We start from the raw sequence: 20,068 nt of genomic DNA on the forward strand, positions 1-20,068 counted from the left end.
TTAAACTAATTTGGTTGTCCATTTTTCATTTAGGATGTTTACTTGTTATTTCAATTGCTTTTAGATGCACCAACTACAAAATTTTCCTATTTAAAGAGTCAATGGCAGGGACGGATTCAGGAATGCATTATCAGTGTATCAAAGTAAATCATTCTTGAATTAAACTTTCTTTATCTTGTGAGTAAAATTTGCTGTATAAATTTTATCAAAATTACTTATCAACGACACTATATGATTGTCCAAATAGGTTTTCCTTTGAATGGCGATTATCCAAATAGTTAATTGGATGATCATGCTTTTGCAGCGATTTGTTCGTCGTATAGTATCTCTTCTTGACGAGTTCAAATGAAGTCCTTCAATATTCTGCTCTGGTTTTCATGTAACAAGATGATAAAACCATGTGGCTTTTGCTTGTTATTCTAATTTTCAAGTGTGCAACTTGTGCCGCCGAAGCTTTGATGTAGATATTATCTGGTATAAGAAAGAGAAGTCGTGTGAAACACTAATATCTACAAACTTCATTAACCTTTATACATCTGAACTATAATTTTTGAAAAGAATAACATGTTCACATGGTTTGGAAAATGTTTTGGCCTGAAGCAGCTCCAACAGTCCAACTGAAGTTTTGGAAAATCCTTTAATCCTGCGAGGTGACTTCTGTGCTGCATACTCCAACTGAAGCAGCTTGTCTAATGAAAGACGCCAACCAAGAGCACCCAAATTTTCCTCCGCTTGTGCTATTGACTTGACTCCAGGAATTGGAGTTGTACCTTTGCATATGCACTAATTTATTGCAACCTGACATGTCAATGTTATACATTAAACAGTGAATTTATTTGATCGGACAAGGTTGGTCATAGTACGCGATCAACATTCTCATTTAGCGCAAGGACAATTATGCGGGTTGGATGGTAGTTCTTTAAAGGGAAGTTTAGAACCTTTAAAAAAGTAAGTTGTGTTGGCAAACACGGCATTAAAAAGCGAACGAATCGACATTTAAGGTTTGTCTTCTTTGGTGGGTGATCTTGATAATGAAGTCGGAATAGTTCTGATGTTTGGTTTTTTTTTTTTTTGACAAGAGTTGAATAGTTCTGAAGAAAGATGCTTTATAGCCTGAATATGACAGCAGAATAGGATAAAGTTATATTCTCCAGAAGATGGGCCAAGCCTGCATGGCCTACCTTTGCAAAAGTAGATGGAACTGTAACCATGCGCATGCTTAATGTGATAACTATAGATTTTGGTAGTTGGAATGCTCCTTTCAGATGATTGTGAGGAAAATAAATTCTACAAAATGGAGAGAACAGTTACAACACTATCTATTCGTTGACCTCATTAAGTAATTGGTATTATTGGAATTCAAAGGTGAGTGGTTAGTTTTACATCGGTTTCGAACATATTTAGTTGCCTCAAACTAATCGACAGTCAGAAGACATCCATGAGAGTTTTAGTACTACCGCAGTTTAGTGACATTCATACACAAAAGAATTCTAGCGCGAGTGATTGTGATCCATTCTGCATAAAGTTGGCACTCCAGTTGTTCTATTCAATCTGATGCATTGTTATTCTATCTGATCTGATGTATTTTCTGCCAATCTCAGTCAGCCTCTAGGTGTTTGGCAATTTTTAGTTTCAGCCCCACTTCTACCAAGTCTTAAAATGTCTTTGAGAAATTCTAATTCATTTTGTAAACATCAATCATTGAACAAATTAATTCCAATATTTTTTTATATTTTGTTTTCAGTACTTTGAATAGTGTATACTACATGGAATTGTAGGATATCCTCATTTAAGGCGATGAAACATGTAATCTGTAAATACCTTATAAAATTGATATTACTTGTATAAGTCTTCAATCGGTTTAGGTTGGACTTTTTTAGTTTTAGTTTTTTTTTAAGAATGTAGTGTTGCCTTTTGCAGATGAAAGAAAAACTATTGAGCATTCTTGGGACTTTGTTTGTTTGAATGGTGAATCATATTTTTGTATCCTAAAAATATATGATTGTCAACAACCTTGTTAAAGTTGAATCATATTGATAAATTTATAATATTTGATCAAAAAATTAAATTAATGACATTATATGATTGTCCAAGTATTAAGTTGGATGATCATGATTGGTGCTCTTGAAGTTACACAACTCTTCACAATATGCACGTAACTACAATACTTTAAAAATGACGATTGCTTTAGGGACGATTTGTTCGTCGTATGTATCTCTTCTGGACGAGTACAAGTGAAATTGTTAAACAATCTACCCTGGTTTTCTTGTTATGAGATGATAAAAACCACGAGACATTGTCTTGTTATTCTCAGTCTGCAACTTGTGCTGCTGGGGCTTTGTTGCTGATATCATCTAGCATATGAAAGAGAAGTTGCATGAAACACTAATAATTACAAATTTTATTAACCTTGAAATATCTGGCCTATAATTGATAAACTGGATAACATGTATACCTGGTTTGAAAAATATTTTGGATCATCCTGCGAGGCGATTGCTGTGCTGCATCCTCCAACTGAAGTAGCTCGTTTGAGGAGAGACGCCAACCCAGAGCACCCAAATTTTCCTCTGCTTGTGTTATTGACTTGACTCCAGGAATTGGAATTGTACCTTTGCATATGCACCAATTTATTGCAACCTGACATAACAATGTGATGCGTTAGACAATGAATTTATTTGATCGGGCAAGGTTGGTCAGAGTAAGTGACTGACATTGTCAGTTGTAACACACCTAGGACAAGGACAGTTATGTGGGTTGGTTGGTCTTTCTTTAAAGGGAAGTTTAAAACCTTTAAAAAAGTAAGTTGTGTTCGCAAGCACGACATTAAAAAGTGAATGAATTGACATTTAAGGTTTGTCTTCTTTGGTGGATGATCCTGATAATGAAGTGGGAATAGTTCTGATGTTGTTACGGACAAGATAAAACAGTTACTTTGTGACATCAAATATCAATGACGTATGATATCATATAATCCTTTAATTGAATAATCTATTATTCACAAGCTTTCTATGACCATCAGAGCATGGTTTTAGTTTTCTGTTGTGCCGGGTTTTTAATATTGGCATTTGGAGCTCAGAACAAGGACACGGAGTAGTAGTGTACAAAAGATTGGATCAGAAGACCGAAGGAAGAAGCATATAGCCTGAGTATGACAGCATAATAGGATAAAGTTATGTTCTCCAGAAGATGGGCCAAGCCTGCAGGGCCTACCGGTGCCAAAGTAGACGGAACTGTAAGCATGCGGTTGATTAATGTGAAAATTACAGGTTTTGGTAGTTGAAACGCTCTTGTCAAATAAGTGTGAGGAAAATAAAATCTACAAAATGGAGAGAACATTTATAGCACTATCTATTCATTGACCCCATTCACTAGCACTATTGTTGGAATTCAAAGGTGAGTGATTAATTCCACATTAGATAAAATGGATTAAAAGAAAGATACGTATGGTAAATGCCTTAAACCACTACCGAAGTCTAGCACAAGTGGTTGATGCGCAGTGTGTGTGTTGTAAACTTCAGAATACCAAGTACGATTCCTACTGATAAAAAAAATGCCTTAAACCACTCATGCAAGATATACCACTACACAGTACACCTTCAGGCCCTTCAGGCTTGGAACATATTTATTTGCCTCAAATGAATTGACAGTCAAAAGACATCAATGAGAATTTTAGTACTACCTCTGAGCAACTGAGTGATATTTATACACAAAATGCTAAAGGGGCTTATAAAAAAGAACGAAAGTAGTAGGTAAAAATAGGAAAAAGATTACCTGTGACATGGTTTTGCGTCTTTTATTTGCAATATCTCTCAGGGAACTCAATAAAGGATCCAGTCCTGGAAGTATTTGCTTAAATAGCAATCCCCTGTGATTTGCAATTAATAACAAAGGTACACCAAAAAAAGTTAATGATGCTAAGCTATAATGTTAACCACTTAATAATGTTCTAAATATTTGCGTAGATGTCAACACACCTTGGTCCAGTTGGAAGTTTGGATGCTGAGTATTTCCCAGTAAGCATTCCAAGTCCTAGAGGACTATAAGCAATTACGCGAATACCCAGAGAATCACATATACTCTTGATCTCTAGTTGATCTTCCCCCATGCTTAGCAAAGAAAATTGCACCTGAAATGTTAAAATTGTTAAAATGATTAATGGAAGTATACCAGAAGACCAAGGCAATAAATGAACGGTTGTGGCATAATGACAGCATAATTTGAAGGAATCACTTTTCTTTTAGTCATTCTGGCAACTCATGTTTATTTAACTCATTTCTCATTCAGAAACTCAATGAGGCATGATGCTGTATTATAGTCACTAGTTTTGTTATCAATTCATTTCTTCTGCCTTATCATTTTCCTTTTTTGTTGTAGTTTCTTAAGGAAATTTGTGTCTAACTTGACAACTAAACCATGGTTATTAGTCACTAATGAGATTAAAAGGCATTTCTCCAAAAGCAAAATTTGAATGTTAACATTACAATTATGCATTACACTCTACCTGGGCTGAGCATAACGGAACTCCACGGTTTTTCAAGTAATCATGTATCTTCAAAAGCTGCTTTGGTCCATAATTACTTACTCCAACAGCTTGAACTAAACCCTGGATGCCAATATAAAATAAAGACATAAACTTTGATCATTGAAGAAATATGAAAATTGCAAGTAAAAAATTATCTTTAGCACCCCAAATGTCTTTAAAGTATGGTTCACTTAAAGCCTAATGTGATCCTAGTATTAAACATGAATTATTGTAACCTTATCATACATTGCCACTAAACCATCCCAAAGAGCTAATTCTTGAAAAGGAGCATAATTTGCAGTTGACCAATGCAGTTGTCCTATCCCAATTTGCTCAATCTGCATCCTATCTAGTGATGCCCTGAAAGTTCATTTCATTCAAGTTCAATGGCATAAGCAAACAAGTAAAGCAAATATTTGTAATGGAATTCCGCGTAGGAAGAACTTGATAATAGGAATGAGTATATTAGTCGAGTAATATCATTCAGTCAGAATAGGAACATATCAACATCAAAAGCCTACCTGCAAGCATCGACAAACTGCCCCGGTGTAAGGCGCCATGGATAAGCAGCAAATTTTGTTGCAATCACAATTTCATTCCGGCTCCCCTTTTTCTCTGAGGAAGTGCATACAAAATTTAGTACTATGTCTATTATGTTTTCTCATTAGCCTGCTTGGACTGACTTATTAGAACTTATATACTGACTTAAGAACTTGCGAAACTGTTTGGTAGAGCTTACAAAAATAACATGACAGATTGAAATGTCCTTGAGTTGTTTTAAGCTTATTTCATAAGCTCTCCATAATAGCTTATATCAAAACAAGCTGACTTTATTTTATCTTTTGTTATAGAAATAGCTTATGCATAGACACTTGTGTTTTAAGTGCTTAATTGAGCTACTTATCCAAACAGTCAGTAAGGCATGTATGAAGGAGCCATTATAAATCCCCTAATTGAGCTATATATCGCCTTCCTTCCCTTTTCCAATCCAATCCAATCTAATTCATAATCCATATCATCATCTCTTCCTCTTTCATCACACTAATATTTACATTTAACATTGATAAAAAGGCACATGCATCTAGCAGAATTCAGTTAAATTATACCAAATTAAAGGAAAAGTATGATGAACCAACCTCGAAAATCTTGAATGAACTTCCCAAGAAGTTTCTCACTCTGACCATTAAACCTTCCAGTACCATAAGAATCAGCAGTATCAAAAAGATTAACACCATTCTCAACAGCCATGTTAAACACTTGCTGAAGGTCATCATCCATAGATTCTTGATAGCCCCAAAGAAGCTGATTACCCCATGCCCAAGTTCCAAAACCCATTGGAGACACACTGAGAGGCCCCATCTTGAGCTTCTGGTTTTGGGTGGATGATGGCCATAGGGAAGGGAATTTGAAAGGAAACGATGGTAAGGGGTTGTTAATATTTGATGAACCAACAACAAAACTGCAGCAAGATGAGAGTGCCATTGTTATTGTTATGTAACATAACACAAATCAGTTTTGGTAGTTAATTCGCTGTGTGGTGGTAAACTAACTGTTGTTGAAACATCATGGTATCGTGTTATGGATCAGTTTGGTCGATTAAGAAAGAAAATAGTCTAATATTAAAAATAAGAAAATTAAAAAAAAAATTTGATTTGACAGCTGTGGGATTTGAACCCACGCCCTTTCGGACCAGAGCCTAAATCTGGCGCCTTAGACCACTCGGCCAAACTGTCTGTATTGATTGTGTTGTCTCATGTTTTATACATATATACTAAATCAGGTTCCGAAACTGATGTGTGTCAGTGTACGACTTAAGTTGTTGAATCTGGAAAAAAAAAAAAGAGTACCACACTAGAAATAACTGTAAAAATAATTAGTATACTATTTTCTTGTATATGTATTGTAAAATGCTAAATATTAGTAGTAATTATCGCGAAGCCATCACGACTAAGTGTCATCAATTAATGTACTATTTTCAAGCAATATGTTACAACGTCAAGTACATAACAATTGGTCCAAAATCAATTGTCTTAGCTAAAGTATGAAAACAACAAGAGTTGTTTGTCTGTGAACAAATTTAACTACAAATATTGTCTTAGTGCATTATTTTCTCACATTTTTTTTCTTGATATGACAATATCTTTTTCTTCTATGAAAACAAAATCACTCTATTTTTATCAAAGATTAAGTGAGCACTATGTTAGAGCAACGATTTTTTTTTATCCGAACTGTTTGCATTAACAGGCTCACATAATTTGATTCAATAGACGATCTCGACCGTTGATTTAAAATTGGATGGTTCATACTATAGACAGATAAAATTAATTACAAATGATTTCGACCATCAATTTAAGACCGGACTGTGGTAGAAATATGTTACAACATTTTGTGATACAAATACGAAATCCAAGCAGAACCAATTTAGAGCTAAGAATAAGCAAGAACCACGATGAAAAGCCTTCACAAAGTTAAGTTGAAGTGTATGTTTGATAGAGGATCATGACCTAAATGAAATAATAAATTTTTTCTAGTGAAATAAATCACAAACATTTTTTTTGATAAATAATAAGGTTATAACTACAGGGTCGTGTCGTTCCTTTCAAACTGTTGAGGATCAAATCAAATTGATGGAATATGTTTGCTGGTAGAAAAGAACGCATCATAACATGTACTCCCTCCGGTCTCAAATATAAGAAAAGATTCATTTTTTAGATTCATTGAATAATTAATGTATCTGCCTTACAATGTAAACTAGATACATTAACTACTCAATGAACTTAAAAAAGAAATATTTTCTTATATTTGAGACCGGAGGGAGTATTAATTTTTTCTTCAAAAAAAACATGTATTAATTTTAAATATAGTTGGACCAATTAGAAATAACTAACCAACTTTGTTCACTTCTTAATGTGTATTTATGATGTAATGAAAATTACCGCTTTTTATAGGGACTAGGATAAGTATTGGATATGGATATGATGTTGAGTTAAAAGCAAACAAAATGATATTCCATTGGATCATTAGTTTCACAAGTTTTATTTAACTCAAGGTTTCACTAAGTTAAGTATGCACTGATTAATTATCACTCGGTTATATATACAACAAAAACAACCATCGGCTACATGGATCAAATTACGCTATAGTGTTCTATCATAAACCATATTTGGATCCAACTCATTGACCTCTAAATTCTTTCTAATGGTTTCTCTAATAGTTTTTCTAGGTCATGCTCTACCTCTTTAAACTTAACTCTCCTCCATTTGATCTACTCTTCTTACGACGACATTTACGGGTCTCCTCTCTACATATCTAAACCATCTAAGCCTAATTTCCACCAACTTTTCTACTATAGGTGCTACCCCCACTTTCTCTCTCTAATGGTGTCATTTCTAATCCTATCACGTATAGTCTTACCACTCATCCAACGCAACATCCCCATCTCTGCTACACTTACTTGATTCTCATGTTGACTCTTAACCGCCCAAGACTCCGTACCATACAACATCGCTAGTTTGACTGATGTCCGATAGAAATTTCCTTTCAACTTAAGTGGTACTTTCTTATCGCATAAAACACACTCGATCATATATAGTTGATTAATTATTTTATATTTTCTGATTATTTCACTGTTTAAAACTGTAATAATGCATATACAAAACTCTACTCCTTTTAGAGAAGTTACCATATGAGATTCACTAGTTTTTATCAAATTATACGGCTTGAGAATGTTGCATGATTTAGTTTTAGCAGCTTATTATAGGACAACATTAAAATAATACTGTCAGATACAGTTGATTATTTATCACCTGCATAATTATTCCAAACTCAGTGTAAAAAGGCAATTGATCATTACTACAAGATAAGAAATTAAAATATCCATTATACATTATAAATTTCTTCATAAAGTCAAGCAATATCTCATTCACAATATTTATTTTGCACCTATGTTATGTGAGTCCAAGTCATATGTTACAATGATCATACAAATAAACAAGGTGGTGGCTAAAGTTATAAAACTAGAAATGGTAAAATACATCACACTGACACAAGCAAATGGATGGAAAAGGCATGTAAGCGTGTGCATTGCACAAAACAGAGAAATTTTCACATTATTCCTTCTTCTTCCAAATCTCTAAACAAATGAATTAAGAGAGGCTATCATAATTCTCTACCTATCAAATCAAGCCTACAAAACTTCATTTTTTTGAGCTTGGACACTCTCCTTGAACTTGCATGTTTTGAACCATTCTTTGTTCCTTTTTCAAGGAAACACCAAACATTGCAACATAGAAGAACATGGTGCAATTTTCAAGTCCAAAAATCCAACCATTGAGAACTATTGCATGATTGATCTAACATACCACATGGATCAACATTGTACCATTTTTCAAGTGTTGTTGTCAAGGGAATTTCTGTATGATCATCATTTCTTAAAAGTTGATTTCCTCTGTCCTCAATTTTCTCTGTCCATGTTGTGCTTCTTTCATTTTGATCATCTGAATAAATGACGATTTTATCCTCCAAACCCTCATTTGAAAATCTTTGCTTTGTTTCTTCAAACCTGCAATTGTTGTATCCATTTCCTGAACCACCATCTTCTGTGCTATTTTCCTTAGCTTCCCTTCCTCCATCATGCGATGTTTCCACCATATAACTTAGCTTCTGAACCTGTTAGGAAAAAAAAATTCACAGGGTTAAGTTAATGTCGAGTCTATAAGGTTTAAGTTCAACTCATTTAATTAATCGAGCCTAATACTAAGCTTGAGCATGTTATTTAACTAAACAAACGAACATAACCGAGTATTTAACGAGCTGAGTCTGAATAGTTCACGAATAGCTCAACTCGTTTAAATTAAATTAAGCTGTTTATCGAGACACAACTCTAGTTATGTTACAATTACAAGAACCAAACTACTAACTTACCTCTGATTGCAAAGACTCTTTCTCTTCCTTAAGGCACTGAAACTTAGAAGCTAAATTATCATATTCATCTTTGAGTTTTCTGTATTCTTGTTCTATCCTCTTTGATTTCCATCTTGCTCTTCTGTTCTGAAACCATATAGCAACTTGTCTAGGCTGCAAACCAAGATCTCTTGCAAGTTGCATCTTCTTCCTTGGCTCCAACTTTGATTCTGACTCAAATATGCATTCCAATGATCTTATCTGTTCATCACTAAACCTTCTCTTGTTTTCTATCTTCTTGTTTTTCTTCTTTGAATTCTGAGGTGTCTCTAAGCAACTCATGCTTTCAACATTTTTTCCTTTGAACCCTTCATGAATATTCTCTTCTTCCTCCATCATATTATATATGGCCAAGGCCTAAGTTTTGAATTTTTGGAATTTGAAGGAAGATTTGTTTAATAATAAAAAAGATTAAAATTTGGTGAGGGGGAATAGGGTGTAGAATATATATAGCTAAAAAAGAATGTATGTCAAGGTTATTTGTATCACGTTATTGGAACTTGTAAAGGAAGGATCATAGTGACTTATGGTACTAGAAAACGTGTGGTGCTTACTATCTTTTTATTTGCTATGTAGAGAGAAATTAGACCGATACTTTTCCCACTCTATGAGTTTCTCGCGCACCCTATTCTGATTTTAAAATCCGAAACATTTCAACGCGTTTTTTGAAGTTTTTATGGGGTGTTTGTGCCTTTCGGATTATATAATTTGAACTGCATAAGACACGCGAGAAACGCGGAAAATTCATAGGGTGGAAAAAGAAACGGTGAAGAAATTATCTTTGTTAGTTTACTTGGTGTAGGACATCTAATGGCCCTATCTATTTCATTTGTAGAAGGAACTCTTTACTTGTCACGAGTTGTCACGTTCATGCCACACGTCTCTGTTGCTTTCATTTCTTTGTTAGTACTAATTAGTAAATTACATCTTTAAATAATTAATTGACATTATGAATAAATTGTTGGAAAATCTTTCTAATTTCACAATTTTGGTATATCATTAGTACCTAATTGTTGTATTGTAAAGTTTTAGAACTCTTGACTAGATGCATTTCGATGCTGTAAACAGCCGTATCATTATTTTGCTTGTGTGAAGTAATCCTCTAAAATATCTATAAACGGGTATATTTACGTGTATATGTTTTATATTGTTTTAGACGTTCAAGAAATATAAAATAACAACTCACATGATTATACATAATTAATTAATGGTCAATAATATTAATATATAAGAAACCAACACAAACAAAGGTCCATATAAATTCCATATATATAGTCAATCGTGAGCTTAACTCAGTTGGTAGGAACAATGTATAATATATGCAAGATTCATGTTCAAACCCCGACCACCACATAAAAAAAAAGTATATATATATATATACACTACAAAATACTAACACAAGACATCGAGAGACTAACACATCGACACCACATCTGTATAATTTAAGAAAATAAAATAATTGAATAGAACATGTCTCGGTATCAATTGGGTAACACGACCACGCACTTTCAATCTAAAGTGTTAGTATTAGATAGGTAGGCAACACATTTAAGGCACATTAAGATGATCATTTAAACTCTCACTAAGTGATGTTTGATAGTAAGTTCCAGCTAAATTGGAGGTTAGATTGTTACGCAAGGACTAATGTTTCTGTCAATAGTTGGATCTATCTATCTTTTGTTGTTTCGATCTGAGACTAGAAAACCTTATCTCATGTCATTATTCTTAAGTTGTTTTCTGAAGTTAATTAGGTGTCGAAATGTAGATCGTTGAGACTGGATTTTTTGTTTTTATTGAAACATCTGATAGCAAAGGGCTAATGTAATTAGGACAAGAGACACTTTCTACTCATAGTTGATGGCTGAGTCAAATGCTGGTCTCTACACGTGTTAAATGAAGGAACTGCATTTGTATAAAAATTGTTTGATATCTTTTCTACCTCATGTAACTAGAATAAATTGAATGTAGCAACGAAAGTTTAAAGGTAAAAATAGAGATCAAATTATTTTTTGTGCCTTTAATTTTAGTAGCTAGTTCAACTTTGTTTGTACCTGTAGTGTCCACAAAGTTGAACTTAGGACCAACTCTTTTGTTTGTTTGTCTGCTTGAAAAGCCAAGATATTTTAGAAAATGCTAGTAATTCAGAATGGACGGTTTGTTGCAGCATTAGCAATATTTTCCACAATATACATATATGAAACACCGACACAAACATGAACACGACTTTGAAATACTCTCGACACGTCCACACCAATAACGATAATCTTAAAAAATAAAATATTTGAATGGTATCATCTATTTTTGTGGGGTGTCCGTGTCCGACACCATACTACCTACAACGGAAGAGTTGCTATACACAATTGGAGCGAGGCAGTTAGCTACAAGTAGTGAAAGAAGCTGTGCAGTGACGGTTAGATAGAAGATAAGATGAGATAAAAATAATTTAATAGTGCACACTTTCAAGCACACAGAACACAAGATAAGGGTCAAATAATGTCGCCTAATACAAACAAAATATTGTCCCATTGTGGAGTTAAATCAAAGAAAGCGAGTTTTTACATTTATTACCAATCATACTAATTAGTCTTAAAGAACACCACTTGATTCCTTGATTTTGTTTTATAGCAAAAAATTATGGCTGCATCACTACATGTCCTTGTCATATTAAGCTTTACAATGTTTTAGTTTCGCTTTATATATCAAGCTCTCCGTCCACGGTTAATTACATTCGCAAATTGGTTTGTCTATGTTGGTGTTTGGTGAAGTGTCACATGCGCATGTACAAGCAAAACAAAAACTCCCAAGTTCAGAAACTAAGGTGCCCCTACACTAAGGATCATTATTGTACCCCTAGTGAGTTGAATTTGTAACATTTTGCGAAACAAACATATGCAATGTAACCAAAAGTTCTAGAAACCCCAATTGTCTTTGTGATTTGAATTTCCAAAGGAAAATTGTTAAATATATTCCAACACCTTTTAGTATATCTCTACCAAATCACATGAAGCGATTAAAATAGCCCTGCATATTTTTTTGTCATCGTAGCAGTATTAGTTTTAAAAATACGTGTGTTGCAAAAATATATTTACGATAGTCATTTTTCAAAATAAGCGTATCATAAATATCATCTGATCCGAACATGACCAAGAGGATAATTTTGAGAGAGACAAACACGCAGTGCTTCAAGTATGTTGATGGGGTGATATTGATACCTACAAACACTCCAACACCCAAGTAAATAAGCGAAGCGGAAATATCAAGTGTGTGAGATAGAAAATTGTGTGCCTTTCTCTTTGGTTCAAGAAGTACATTTACATAGGCCTTTAAAGCCTCCAAGGAGCCAGTCATTTATGGTCGCGGCCATAACGGTTGAAAACAATCTCTTGACCTTAACCACCTCTGTCCCGGGCAGCCTTTGTCCTCGCTAGCCGTTGTTGGCATGTTGAAGAAGCTTGACCCTTTGAATGAAGAGTATTACTTTTCCCACCCTATGGGGTTCTCGCGCGCCCTATTTGGTTGTTCCTATTTTGCACGAACAGACATATGGTGTTCCTATTTTACACCACCAACACGCATCAAGTAGCAATTACCTCTTGATACATGTTTTTTAAGAGTGGACAAATTTCCAATGTGATGTTTGATGGAGAACAAAAAATTATAGCTGTGAAATTGACCAATCATATGGTGTTCGTGACAAACAAGCAGCACCAAGAATCCTAGCCATAACACCCTATTTTATTGAAAAAATCATGTAGCACACCCTATTTTTTGAAGTTTCCGGATTACAAAATCCAGAAAAATGAAGTTTCCGGATTACAAAATTCGGAAAAATTCATAACTCATTTTTTCACCCTTTAACAAAGGAAAACATCATTCCGGATTATGAAATCCGGAAACGTAAGGGTATTTTTGGAAAAAATAGGGCGCGTGAGGAAAATCATAGGGTGGGAAAAGTAAAACTCTTGAATGAATTGTGCGTTCTCGTTGGATTATCGATAGACTGAGCCTAAGCCCGGTCCAGAACATGGTCTTTACAATTCTTATTTTTAACCTATAAGTTATCTTTACTATTCATATTTTCAACGCCATAAAATTAAGCTTTAAAGTATTGATTTTTCAAAGAATTATGTACCGTAAAATTTATCTTTGCAAAAAATACACAAATTTTGAGAAAAAAGAAACTAAGATGAAATTTGAGAGAGTATTATTTAGATAAAACGAAATTGTAGGGATACACGAAAAAATGTTAATTTTTTTTTGAAAAAAGCACACAACACAAACAATGCAATATTGTAACCAAAGTCCAAGAAAATCAAATTTCAATAACAATATTATTTAAACATCAAAAGATCAACAACATTTTTTTTGGAGAGGAGATCATCAACATATTTGACACTGTATAAAAATACATAATTTATAACATATACAGTTGGATAATCTTTTAATTGTCAACTTATGTTTTCTCAATTTCAAAGGTCGGACAGGTTAAGGAGTCTTGTCCAAGTCCAGGAAGCTAGGGCAGGATCATGCCCTTAAATCTCTACTATTTCCTTTCTTTTCATCTATTTTGTGCTAGAAACTGCGTGGGGAGAGATGCATTCACCATCCATGCCAACTTTTTTTTTTCTTCATGAAAAGGACACCAATTTTGTCTTCAAACGGCCATGATTAGCCTTGCTTTCCGTTTGGGCAAGTATGATGAATTTCCACACAAGCTAGTCTTTTTGTAAACGTCAAACTATTATTGTAAAGAATATCATTTTCATTAGCTATTATTTTTACGGCCATGAGGGGTCCTCTTGCTTTTGAAGAGAGGATAGGTGTCACCTAGCCAATTGTACCAAATGGGTGGCCCTCAAACCAATTGGGGAGCAAAGTTAGGTATTAGGTGCCTCAAAGTCCAAGATGAAGTGATTGGTCTTCCAATCATTTTTTGCGTGTGTTACTGTTAGATTCGTCTAATGATTGTGAAAAGAATCAAAGCTAATGGAGAAAACATTGGCAATGGATAGCATAGGAATCATATGTGATATCAGCAACAAAACTTTAAATACAGACAGTCACAATCTCTTGTTGCTTCACTCTTACATTGATTGAGTGGTTTTTAAAGTTCTACACTTTAATTTTTTAAAAACTAGGTGTGTAATGTGCCATATTGGGGCATTGTTAACGGGTGTCAATGGGCGAAAGATATTGAAATCATACGTTAAATGAAAGAGATGAAAAAATTTGATATTTTTGAAATGAAAATGGTAATTGATTGTAAGTAAAAAACATTTGTGAGGCATAAAATACCCCGTGATAAATTGGAGGTAAATTACCGCTGATCACAATTAAGACTTGATTATGAAACGAACGAGATGGAGATCACATGTTGAATGTAGGAGATGAAGAAGTTTAATGTTCTTGAGATGAAAACAACAACTAATTTTAAGAATAAAGATGAAGAAAATGATTTTTTTTAAAGGGGTAAATTATTCCCAATTCATCAGGGGTTAATGTAGAAAAAACCGTGTCCTATGACTACAGGTTTATGGATCATAAAATAGAAGTATTGTTTTTATTTTATCTTATTTTATTAAATTTGGGTCTTTATAACAAATGACACAAAATACATGTTAAAGAATATGTACCATTGAGTGTGTTGAAGAGCATAGAGTCTATACTCGATCATGTGAGATTAAAAAGAAATCATTGTGTGTTGAAGACAATTTATTCAAATGAGGATATTTTATGTATGAAACACATGATAAGAGCATCAATGGCAAACCTAGAAAATAACATGGAATATGGTTCAAAAAGAAGAAGCGGGTACGATGAGATGTTTTCGTTGAACATCCATGAATGAGAAAAGAGAAATAAAAAAAGGACTATCATAAAAGAAGTCATGAACATGTTTCTCAATCTTCATTGTACATCCTCTTAAGATGAGAGTCATTAAACCGTGTCCTAGTAACTTGATTATTCACTTAAACGCGTAGGAGTAAAGATATTTGGTTGTGGAAACCTAAGTTACTACTTACTAGTCTGACTTGTGTTGTGTTTTTAGGTCTAATCCATTTTGCTTTCAACTTTTTTTAAGTTTCTTTTAAATCTTGGATTGACAACTAATTAGATAATATTATATTTTGACATTTTCTTTTAATAAAATGCTTTTGTATTTCAATTTTTGTTTTGTTTTACTGATCATTAATGATATTTTGAGTTGCGAAAATAATTAAGGAGGGGAACGAAACTTGAAAGATAACCAAATGCTATATTCTACAAGCACAATGTAAAGTTCGAAGCCAAACATAAGGTTTTTTTTACATGGTTGTAGATGGAGGATTGGTGATGATAGAAATGTGAGAGTCATGAAGGATCCATGGCTTCGTGGGGTTAAGGAAGTTGGGTGTACTCTCCTCAAACCCAAGGTGTGTATAATATGTGTGTTAATCAATTAACGATGGATGGAGAAAAAAGATAGAATGTTGATAAAATTTATGATTTATTTACGGCAGATGTAGCGGAAACCATTTTGGGAGTTCCTTTATTTGAGTCGGTAACGATAAAATTATGTGGGTAGATGATCGAAATGGGTGCTACTCCGTTAAGTCTGGGTGATTTAATTTTGAAGGATCTGCTGCCAAGTTGGAACCACATATATGGAGAGTTCTTGCGCCGCGAAAATCTCATCTATTGGCGGGTGTGTAGGGGTTGTTTGGCGACGCATCAAAGGTGGTTACAAGGACAAGTTCAATGTCCTCAAAGCTGCCTTCTGTGTGACACGAGTGTTGAAGATGAATATCAGATTTTTTTTCGATATTTATCAAAGCTGTCCTCAACACTTATTTATCAAAAGTTCTCAATTAATTTAATCAAATTGGTGAAACTAATTTTGACATACATCAGAAAGACTGGAAGTAGTTTTTATATTATAATAACACGAGCTAACTATTCCAATTTGTTAAGAAGCTAGAAATATTTCAAACTTCAATGATCTATCATTTCTCAAAAAAATTGTTAAAAACTTATGGTTGTTTCTTTATCATTCCTCAAGGCAAAGCTGCGTAAATCTAAATATTGTGTTATGTAGGATATATGGATCGATGGGAGGAATCAAAATGTGAAGACTTAGAACTCAAATGTTTTTTAGTTTGAAGTCATAAATAAACATCGGGAAGAGTTGTTGCATTATACATGCAACGTCAGGGTTCAAATCTCGGACACCACAAAAAAAAAACTATTATTCTCCTAGAAAAACATGCGGCAGTTCATTTTTTTGTTACATTAACTCATTCCTCTTCAAATAGTTTTTTTTTTGGATCATTCCTCTTCAAATAGTTTATTTTAATGGAAATATATTTGATAATTAATAGTTAAAATCAACGACTAAAATAAAATGTTTTAGAAGGCACCACAAACTACGAGCAAGACCAAATACAACGACAAGAAAAAGGAAAGTAACAACATATGAATGTCCGAAAACTAACATTCTAAAAAGCAAGGCTTCCTAATATCAATGCCACCACAACATTGACACCAACAGAACCACTCAATCTTGTAGAGCCCGAATGACCAGGAGATGGCGCAGTGTCAGAGCATGAATCCCGGTGGCACTTGGAGCCAAAACATAGACCCCAGTGCCGACGTCGATGGCACTTTTTATGGGTGGCGCTTGGTGTCGGTGACACATGGATATTGGTAGCACTTGGTGCTGGAGCATGATTGCCACTTGGATTTGGTGTCGGAGCATGATTGTCGGTAGGACTTGGTACCGGAGCATGATTGGTTGTTGGACTTGGTGATGGAGCATGAATGTCGGCAGGACTTGGCGCTGGAGCATTCCAACCAATGACATTTGGTGTCGGAGCATTGACTGCAGGAGACATTGCTGGAACGTGTACCATACTTGGCGAAGGAGCATCCGCTGCTAGAGACATTAATCGCCGTTGTGGAGACCAAGCGACAACGTTTAACTTTCTACCCTTTTGGCAATTCTCAATGTTTCCACTGATGAAGTAAAAGGGACCTGACTTATCCAATAGAAAGGTTGAATCTCCACCTTCCATCTTGTAAATAGGGTTTTTGGTGTTGCATGAATCATGATCTTGTTTGTTTACAACCAACACTGAATCAGTTTCTTTGTTATACTTGAAATCTGCATGCCCAAAAACAAATCATGTCATATCATATAAAGTAACAGTAAAACAAAAATTTAAGTTTGAATATGAGAATTGAATCTCAATAAAGTTCTATATTTTTGTTTTTAGTCGTTGACCAGATCAAAAAACAAAACACATCTTTACTTTCACTAACCACAAATTACACCCCACATCAATAAAAGTGGCATAAACACGGACATAAAGCCCAAACCACAAGACGCAGTAACCGAAACCCCTCTAAAAAACCTGCCAAATAAACTGGTGTAACACGAAATAACTTCCATGCATGCACAATAAAACCAAACCCAAAACCAATCCAAAGCAACAAAACCAAGAGAAACAGTGATACTCTAACGCCTAGCACAAGCTACACAGACAACTAAAAATATATTTAAGCCCAATTTTGAATTTCTTTTAAAAAGTTTTTATTTTGATTATTATACGTAAATTTTGGTTGTTTCATAAGGACAAAAATCAATAGAAATATATGTATATTAGAAATGAAAAATTGGATAGGACTTACTAATGGTGTCGTGTATTAGAAGTTTGATTCCGCTAGTCAATAAATTGTAGCCTTCTTTGCCATCAACCCTAGATGTGTATCCAGATGACAATGAAGTGTTGAGAATAACAATTGATACAAGCAAAAGAAAACAATATCTCATCATTGCTAAGTTATTCAGATAAAGAATTCTATATGATGATTGAATTGAGATGTAGATGAGGGTAATAATATGTATTTATAGTGAATTGTCCATATAAATCATTACCCGAAACTACGTAGAGGCAGTCTCCTATGATCATGCTATTGATTTTAGCCGTGTTTTAATGTTATTATCATTTCATTATCATTACTACCATACATATGAAAAGGAAATTTTTTAAGAGGGAAAGATGATATTAAAGAGGCATATGCAACTTGAAGGCAAATAGGAGTATTAAGCAGCAGAATGGATCATTGCCAAATTGTAGCAAAATAAATCAATGGTTTCACGCGGGGCTATTAAAGTGTATCATTAAGGCAAATCTCAAAAGGAAAAACGAACATTGGTGCTGAGTTGGATCCAAAAGAATGAAACACTTGTAAACTGAAGTAATCAAGTATTGTATACTTGTTTTCTAAAGAGCTATTTATCGACTATTATATTTAAAAAAAAATTATTTTATAAAAAATATATCATTTCATTGAGTGCGTCTAATATAAACTTCGTAAAAATTATTTAAAGCGGACCTTATAAATTTCTTGTAAAAAATAAATTTATAATAATAAAATAATTTTTTCCTCTCAAAAATAAAATAAAATTTATCACTAAAATTAGTAGGCTCCATTGTTGGAGCGGGTCCAAATTAAATGGGTGATGGGTCTAATGTTTTTATATGTAGTATGTGCATAACGTTCAAATTAATGCTTTACTATTTATTAGTAATTACTAATTCCTTATTTATTATGAAAGGTTGTGTGTAATAAAACTTTACTTCAAATAACAAATTACCTAAAAAGAAAATGACTTCGAATGATATTTTTTCTTTTAAATTGTATATCCTCTAGGGGCAATTGTACAAGTTAAAATCCATCAAGTTGAATTGTACCTAATAAGTAACAAAGTTTTTTTGTCAAAAAAAGTAACAAAGTTTTTTTCTCCATTAACTGACAATTTGTTTTTTTGAGGGAATTAACTGACAATTTGTTGTTGCTGTTTGGTTTTTCCCCTTTTTAATTATTAATATTAATATCGAGGGAGAAATCACATTGTTGAAGGTTTTTAATTACTTTTTTGTTTATGTTTATTCAGGATCTACGTATAAAAAAAAACCTTCTTTTTTTTGGCTAATATAATAAACTTTTTTTAAGGGATAATGTTTTTTCTTTTTATTGCACTAATGAATATATATTACGAATAATAGTTTTTGTGATAAATTTTGGTTTTGATTAAAATTATTTTGATTTTGATTAAAATTAGAGTTATAGATATTTTGCACTATTATAGTATTACAAAATATACTTATCTTTTTCAATGACACCAATAATATATATAAATTCTTTTATGTTTGAATAACACCAACAATATAACACTCTTATAAGCAAATTTATTTAAGCGTATAATGGAAAATGATAAAGTCACCTCAAAACATGTATTCTCATTATATATAGTGTAGAATAGATAAAAAAAAATATAAGAAAATTTGTTTAAAGGTGTAATTGGAAGCGAAAAAATCATCCAAAGACTATGTATTTCCTTCATAATATAGATGTATTTTGCTCAAATACATATTTAATTTTCTTTGGCAATAATTTAGGTTATGTATCAATTTGTCCGTCGTTTAAAGTTGATTTCAAATTTAAATGTGACAAGGTAGCTAAGGGTGTAACTCAGGTATAAAGTTAGTTTGCAATGCGTTAGTAACGCTGCAACATGAACGACAGCCTGAGACCATTTGG

The 20,068-nt window shown here is 33.5% G+C and overlaps 3 protein-coding genes and 1 non-coding gene across 4 annotated transcripts; all 4 read right to left on the reverse strand.

Moving 5' to 3' along the window:
• Positions 1-2,050: 2,050 nt before the first annotated feature.
• PLR1 (NAD(P)-linked oxidoreductase superfamily protein) lies at positions 2,051-6,112 on the reverse strand. The gene is made up of 8 exons (XM_085755174.1): positions 5,659-6,112; positions 5,044-5,137; positions 4,759-4,882; positions 4,502-4,603; positions 3,975-4,126; positions 3,772-3,865; positions 2,456-2,637; positions 2,051-2,354 (listed from the first exon to the last, which is right to left on the reverse strand). The coding sequence occupies exons 1-8, from the start codon at positions 6,002-6,004 to the stop codon at positions 2,351-2,353; spliced, it is 1,098 nt and encodes a 365-aa protein (XP_085611300.1). The 5' UTR covers positions 6,005-6,112; the 3' UTR covers positions 2,051-2,350.
• A 63-nt stretch (positions 6,113-6,175) lies between these two features.
• TRNAL-UAG (transfer RNA leucine (anticodon UAG)) lies at positions 6,176-6,255 on the reverse strand. The gene has a single exon. It is a non-coding gene; the product is annotated as a tRNA-Leu (tRNA).
• Positions 6,256-8,415: 2,160 nt separating this feature from the next.
• Positions 8,416-9,904, reverse strand: LOC146941414 (uncharacterized). Its single transcript, XM_085755176.1, has 2 exons — positions 9,446-9,904; positions 8,416-9,190 (listed from the first exon to the last, which is right to left on the reverse strand). The coding sequence occupies exons 1-2, from the start codon at positions 9,821-9,823 to the stop codon at positions 8,831-8,833; spliced, it is 738 nt and encodes a 245-aa protein (XP_085611302.1). The 5' UTR covers positions 9,824-9,904; the 3' UTR covers positions 8,416-8,830.
• Positions 9,905-16,798: 6,894 nt separating this feature from the next.
• On the reverse strand, positions 16,799-18,316 carry LOC146941415 (early nodulin-like protein 3). The gene is made up of 2 exons (XM_085755177.1): positions 18,152-18,316; positions 16,799-17,624 (listed from the first exon to the last, which is right to left on the reverse strand). The coding sequence occupies exons 1-2, from the start codon at positions 18,294-18,296 to the stop codon at positions 16,960-16,962; spliced, it is 810 nt and encodes a 269-aa protein (XP_085611303.1). The 5' UTR covers positions 18,297-18,316; the 3' UTR covers positions 16,799-16,959.
• Between the last annotated feature and the right edge of the window lie 1,752 nt (positions 18,317-20,068).

The sequence above is a fragment of the Medicago sativa genome, chromosome 3 (assembly GCF_051527215.1).
Source record: "Medicago sativa cultivar Bolivia chromosome 3, Bolivia_mono, whole genome shotgun sequence".
NCBI classification, from domain to species: Eukaryota; Viridiplantae; Streptophyta; class Magnoliopsida; order Fabales; family Fabaceae; genus Medicago; species Medicago sativa.